The following is a 7,500-nucleotide window of genomic DNA, read 5'->3' as shown; positions in this document are numbered from 1 at the left end:
CAGCTTACGGTAAAGTGTTTCTGGTACGGAAAAGAATGGGAACCGATGCTGGTCGTCTTTATGCTATGAAGGTCTTGAAGAAAGCCTCGATCGTACAAAAGAAAAAAACAACCGAACATACGAAGACCGAGAGGCAAGTTCTCGAAGCTGTTAGGGACAGTCCTTTTTTAGTAACGCTCCATTATGCTTTTCAAACTGACGCCAAATTACATTTAATTTTAGGTAAGTCAAAAAATCATTGATATAATTATCTTTCTCTATCTTTTATTCTTCTTCTTTTTTTTGAAATAAAAAAAAAAAAGGAAGAAAGAAAAATATATAATATTAAAATTTTCAGATTATGTTAGTGGAGGCGAATTGTTCACTCATTTATATCAACGAGAACATTTTACCGAAGACGAAGTAAGGATTTATATCGGCGAAGTAATATTGGCTTTGGAACGTTTACACAAGGTAAATTCTAATAATGAATATTATAATAATAATAATAATAATAATTTTGATGGACGGACAAAAGAAGGTCAATTAATAAATCATTATTACAAAGTTTCTCATGGAACGTTAAACTTTTCTAATGTTAAATCTTATAATAAATATATTGGAAAATTAGATTTCTTTAGATGTTTAGATTTTATAAACGTTAAAAGTTGATAATGTTAAGTATTTATATATTTAATTCATGATCTCGTTTAATTATTATTTATAAAATATGCATAAGTAAATATATATAAATTAGTAAATGAATAGAGAATTATAAATTGTATTGTTTTGTCTGACCATCAGAAATGATGATAATGATGATGATGATTATGATGATGATAATAATGATAACGACGATGACATTGATCGTCGTTAACGTGGACGATTACCTCGGTTTATCAGGTTCCCTATTAATTTATTGAGTTTCGATTGGTACTATAACAATAGTAGTAATAATATAGTATTTTCGGAATACTTGAACCAAATCGATAGCTCTCGTCGATTGACGTGTAACGTTTAACGTATTCCTTCGTGATTATATTTGGATACTACAAATATTGATTATGTCTGAAAATAAGGTCGAGTTGTATTTTCCAAGGCAGATATTATTTTCCAGTTTAAAAGCGATTCTGATGACACAAGCATTTATGATGGTTTATTCCGAGCGTTTGAGAAAAAAACAATATATATATATATATATACACACGAGTATTGTTTGTCTCGATTTTTCTTTCGTTTAATTTCAAGTCGAATTGGGCGAAAAAAAAAAAAAGACAATAAAAATTATATTGTATTTACAGGATGATGAACCATTAAGAGTCCCAAGGTTATTTTAAAAATCAATTAATCGTTTTACGAGACTCTTCAGTCACTGATTCTTTATTTTCTTTCATTTTCTTTTTTCTTTCATTTCATTTCTTTTTTTCTTGTTTTTTTTTTTTTTTTTTTTTTTTAAATCGTAAAACTATAAAGCTATAAATTGCAAATATAAAATATCTCGAAAAAGATTTATATATATATTTTTTAAAATCTCTTAAAGGAACTTTCAATTAGCGCACTGTATCTCCGATTGTTTATAATCCAAATAACTTGATGATAAATGATATAATTTAAAAAAAAAAAAAAAAAAAAAAAAAATCTCTTCCTTTTTCAGTTGGGTATCATATACAGAGACATCAAACTGGAAAACATATTACTCGATAGGGAAGGACATATAGTCCTTACAGACTTTGGATTGAGTAAAGAATTCTTACCGCATGAAAGAGATAGCAACGCACGAGCATACTCGTTTTGCGGTACTATCGAGTACATGGCACCGGAAGTGGTACGAGGGGGCTCCGCAGGCCACGATATTGTGAGTGAGGATGTTTATATTTTATTTCCTAATATACCTTTTATGTAACACATAAAGGTATACCTATTAATTTACCTAATCAATAGATCAATGCTAATTTTATTGCACATCATCGAGAATAATCCTAATCATTTCGTAATTATATTGAATAAACAAATAAAGAAAGAAAAAAAGAAAAAAAGAAAAGGAGATAAATGATGACACGAAACAAATATGACGGCGTTAAAACAAAAAAAAAAAAAAAAAAAAAAAAGAAAAGAAACACCAAGGACGCTGTCTAATGACCCTAATCAAAATCTAATTCATTTCTATAATTTTTTTTTCTCTTTTTTTTTTTTTTTTTTTTGGAAATATATATCTATACACGTATATTTATATGTGCAATTTAATTTTTTATTAGACGATAATTTTTTTTTATCAACTGATACTCGTAGTTTTATAATATGAAAAAGTAAAAAACGAAATTGGTCTTAGTTTTGATAACAGAGTAAATTGATCCTTAAAGTGTCATTTGAGAAATTTTCGTTCTACCTTGGAGATTTTTAATCTTAATAATGACGATCCTAATTGAATATATAATATATATATATATAAAATATATAACATTATTTATATATATATATATATAAATAAATGGAAAAAAGTAATATTTTATTTATTGATAATAAATTGGTTGGACATTACAGGCTGTGGATTGGTGGAGTGTGGGCGTGCTAACTTACGAGCTTCTTACTGGCGCCTCTCCTTTTACGGTCGAGGGAGAGAAAAATACACAGCAGGAGATCTCGAGGAGAATATTAAAGACCGAGCCACCGATACCAAGTCATCTTAATCCAACAGTAAGAAACTTTATCTCGCGTTTGTTGGTGAAGGATCCACGTCAAAGACTAGGCGGTGGACCGCGCGACGCCAAGGAATTGAAGGAACATCCATTCTTTAAAAAGGCACCGCCACCTTTCACCTGGGATGCTTTAGAAAAACGACAGATAGCACCGCCATTTGTGCCACGTATAACGCACGAACTTGACACCAGTAATTTCTCGGACGAATTTACAAAAATGGTCGCTGCTGATAGTCCAGCAGTTGTACCGCCTAATCACGATAAAATTTTTCGGGTAAGATTATTTTAACTTTATTATCATCATCGCGTATAACTTTTTTTTTCTTTTCATTTTAATTTCTCTTTTTTATTTATTTACTTATTTATTTATTTATTCTTTCTTTTTTTTTTTGTTCTTTTGCATCATTTTTCTTTTCTTTTTTTACTCGTAATCGTTTCAATAAATATATATATATATATATATATATATATATATATATATATATATTTCTATATATTTCGTATGTATATATATGTATGTGTGTATGTATATATCTATGTTTATTGTTAATGAAAAATGTTGATATTATTTAAAAACAGGGTTACTCTTACGTGGCACCATCGATATTATTCAGCGAGAACGTAGTAAGCAGAGATATCTTCCTAGAGGAAACAGAAGCTACTACAGAATCTCAAAGGCCATCGGCATCGGACGTTTTAGCGGCACGATTCGAAGAGTCAACGTTCTTTCAGACGTATGAGCTTGATCTACGAGAGGAAGCATTAGGCGATGGAAGTTTTTCGGTATGTCGTAAATGTCGACACAGAAAAACGGCTCAGGAATTTGCTGTGAAGATCGTTAGCAGGCGTATGGATTGTGGTAGGGAAGCTAGCTTGCTACGTAGTTGCCAAGGCCATCCAAACGTGGTCAAGTTGCTCGAGGTACATCAAGATAGAGCGCATACATATCTAGTGATGGAATTACTCTCGGGAGGTGAATTGTTGAGAAGACCAAGGCCATTCACCGAGCAACAGGCAAGTCGTGTTATGAGGCAATTGGCGTCCGCGGTACGTTTCATGCACGCTCGTGGCGTTGTCCATCGAGATCTTAAACCAGAAAATATTGTCTTCGTTCACGAAGGCGAAGATTCGCCGGTCAAGATCGTTGACTTTGGTTTCGCTAGGATAAAACGTGGCTGCGAACCATTACACACACCTTGTTTTACCCTACCTTATGCAGCACCAGAAGTGATTGCCAGACAGGGATACGATCAGAGTTGCGATCTATGGAGTTTAGGTGCAATATTGTATTCCATATTATTCCGTAATGCAACAATATTTGTAAATGGCTCGCCGGATCTGGCATCGCGCATTAGATCAGGCGAAATTAATTTCGATTCTAACAGTTGGTGTCATATATCACCTTTGGCCAAGCAAGTGGTAAAAGGTTTATTGACGGTCGATCCGAACAAAAGACTCACCGCTATGGCACTTGCCAATCATCCTTGGTTAATGGAATCAACTAACACGACCGAACCAAACGTATCAGACACTACTACATCGTGTCTTCCTACATCATCGTCGGATAGACTCGAAGGTTTTCGTTTACGAGAAGTGGATGGAGCTAAATTAGCTCAAAGACGTAAATTACACAAACGTTCGACTTCTAGTTCAGTATCTTCCTCGGCATCGACAACTTCCTCCACCCTTTCTGTTCCATTGGTACGACCATCCAGCACGAGTACCAACGTAACCACTTCTGCATCACCTGCTCAACCTATTGCCTTTGACTTTGGAGAGGAGAAAGTAAACGAATATTTGAGTTCGTTGTCGTCTTCCTCCGACTCCAATTCTCCAAAGATAAATAATCATCGACATCCGGAAGGAAAGTCAAAACGACGCAAACGTGACATGACCGACGATGATCCTTATCAACAAGGATGTTCAAAAACTAAACGACATAAACGACACAACGATTTAGACGGCGAATCATCCTATCAAAGTAATAACAATAGAAATGGACCGGTTACAAGATCGAGAAAACGAAAATTAGAACAAAATGTATGTAATTCAGACAGCTCAATGGAATCATATGGATCCTCCTCTTATACCGACAAAAAAGAAGTCAATGTTCATCGAAAACAAAAAGCTGGTAAACGGCCCAAACGCTTTACTACGATCACAGTGGAGTAATGTTTCCTACATCGTGTCTCGGAGGTAGTCTTATTCTCACTTAGTTTCCTATGCATTTTACAATAAAGTAATAGCGCGCTGCCTTTTGGGAATTACGTACAAGATATTATAAATGTTACATCATTCCTAATGCGTGAGAGACAGGTCTTTTAGACTATTGTAAATATGTTTCATTTTATGCCATGTTTTTTAGAATAACCAAGAGATAATATACGTTCTTGCTAAGGATTTTTTGTATAAAAAAGGATTGCAAAAGGGAAAGGGGGATATTATCATTGTATCTTTATGGTCAGGGTCAAATCATTTCGTTTCTGTTAGATTAACACAATAGTTATCAGATCCCTGCTGTTTTTATTATTTCGATTTAAATTTTGTTAGCAAAAAAAAAAAAAAAAGAAAATAATATAAAATATTTTTCTTTCTTTCTTTGTGTGTGTGTGTGTGTGTGTGTGTGTGTGTGTGAGTATTTTTCTTTTTTTTTTTTTTTCCTTCTCTTCTTTTTTTGTTGTTTCTCTTTTTTCGTTCACAATTAAGTTTCGCTTGTCTGTGATCAGCGAAAAGTCAACTATGCATTATGGGTTGTTAGGATAGATACGTAGTAAATGTGCCTCAATAAAAATTGTCCATTTCCTATGAATGCATCGAGTGAAGCGTTGAATGTATTGCAAGATAACATTTGAAGTATGTTGACAAGAGTTTACAAAGAGTTCAAAACAAATTTTATCAATCGAAATTATTTTATTTTCTATATATGTAGTAAACGTTTGTTTGTTGAACAGAAGATGATGTTATCATTCTATTTAATAACTCATTAAACATTCAACTTTCACAATTAAACAATAAGAGATCGATTAAAATGTTAAAGATGATTATTTTTTTTTTTTCTTTTTTTTTTTTTTTTTTTTTTTTTTTTTTTTTTAAGAACCGTTGAAACATTACAAACGAAATGATAAAATAAATGATTTGTATTCTTGAAGAAAAAAAAAAAAATTAATTATGATCCAATGGATCATTCATGATTAATAATGATATTTGTATCGTTTACATACATGTACATCTTTTTGGTACTTTATTTTTTACCATTCTATCTGTGCTCTGTTTTCTTCTCAATTTAACATATTAATTAATGAAACGTTTACAAATTATATGAGAGGTTCATGATGAAAATATTAATCTTGTATATGTTTAATCGAACACACAAGAGTGAATATATTTAATTATAAATTAAATACTTCGCACTGTTATTCAAAGGTATGCCGATTAACGTAAAGAAATACAATGTATTTCTTAAGAAACGGAAGAAAGCAAAGGAAAAAAAAAAAAAAAAAAAAAGAAAAAGAAAAAAAAAAGCACACAAAAAGAAAAGAAAGAAAAAAAAAAACAGAAAACGAAGAAAACCAAACAAAGTACTTTGATTTAGTAAATTTTTCGTTTATAGATTTTTTGTGTATTTGGTGCAAGTATGTAATTCTTCTTATTTAAAACTAATAAAAAAAGAAAGAGGGATTTCTTTTTTTTTTTTTTTTTTTTTTTTTTTTTGTTTGTACATATAGTCACGTTGGGTTACTTTATATTATATTTTTTACGCAGAGTTTTCCATATACACAAGGTATTATTGAAATTGCCTTTAGATAACGACTGTTTTACCTGATGTGTGGTAATTGCTGTGAAAGATGAAGTAATAAATGGCAAAGACTGAAAAGGTTGTATACCAACTCAGGGAACAGACATGCTAACGAAAAACGTCTTGTGTTTTTGATTCGAAATAATTACAATTGAAATTCTATGGACGTTACTACCAAAGACGACTGAAGCAACACTGCTCTATAAGACCAAAAAGAACTGTATGTAACATTGAAATGGAGTTATGTATATACACTAATTACTACCGAATTGTGTAATTTCACAATATTATAGATATTAATTATAAATATATATAAATATATATATATATATATTATATATATCATATATATAATATATATAATATATATAAGATATATATATTATATATATATGATATATATATATATGATATATATATATATATATATATATATATATATATATCAGAAAAAGAAAAAATGATATATTTACTATATAACATTGTATTAGAGAATAATATTAAATAAGAAGATATATATATATATATATTTCTATTTAGAATTGTAAAAGTCATTAAATATTGTAAGTTTAATCGGTTATCCAGAGGCGATGTAACATAATAAATGATTGCGTTACATTTATTATGTTACAATAGCGAAAGCAGATTCTCTTTTTCTAGTGATATCTAATTGTTACGGTATAAAAAAGAAAATCCTTCAAGAGCATATATTATATATGTATATATATATTATTATTATATATACATATATATATACACCACATATATTATATACAACGTTATATACAAATTCAAGCTTGTATCATACGATAAAGAGTGCTGTTCTGTTGCGATAAATACATACAAGAGACACCTACCTTTGTTACTACTGGTTGTTAAATATATCATGATACAATATTTATTTATATAATGTACTTTTCTAACAAATGTTTATTATTACCTCAGACCTTAATATTTAATTAATTTAAGAAACAAAGATTTTTATTTCCTGTATATTGTGCAAAGTTGTAGTTGTTAATATTAAAAATA

At 30.3% G+C, this 7,500-nt stretch overlaps 1 protein-coding gene across 4 annotated transcripts in view; it reads left to right on the top strand.

The window, feature by feature from the left end:
- LOC124946887 (ribosomal protein S6 kinase alpha-5-like) overlaps window positions 1-5,776 on the top strand; it is a 58,311-nt gene extending 52,535 nt beyond the window's left edge. For all 4 annotated transcript variants that reach the window (XM_047488267.1, XM_047488265.1, XM_047488266.1 and 1 more), the window contains 5 exons: window positions 4-222; window positions 338-453; window positions 1,634-1,834; window positions 2,521-2,949; window positions 3,255-5,776. In XM_047488267.1, coding sequence (XP_047344223.1) covers window positions 4-222; window positions 338-453; window positions 1,634-1,834; window positions 2,521-2,949; window positions 3,255-4,847 — 2,558 coding nt within the window. In that variant the 3' untranslated portion in view covers window positions 4,848-5,776. The remainder of the gene's footprint in view (window positions 1-3; window positions 223-337; window positions 454-1,633; window positions 1,835-2,520; window positions 2,950-3,254) is intronic.
- The last annotated feature ends 1,724 nt before the right edge of the window (window positions 5,777-7,500 follow it).

Source organism: Vespa velutina, chromosome 2 (genome assembly GCF_912470025.1).
Source record: "Vespa velutina chromosome 2, iVesVel2.1, whole genome shotgun sequence".
In the NCBI taxonomy this organism is placed as follows: Eukaryota; Metazoa; Arthropoda; class Insecta; order Hymenoptera; family Vespidae; genus Vespa; species Vespa velutina.
Note: the sequence above shows the minus strand (reverse complement) of the source record. Positions and strands in the feature narration are given on the sequence as shown.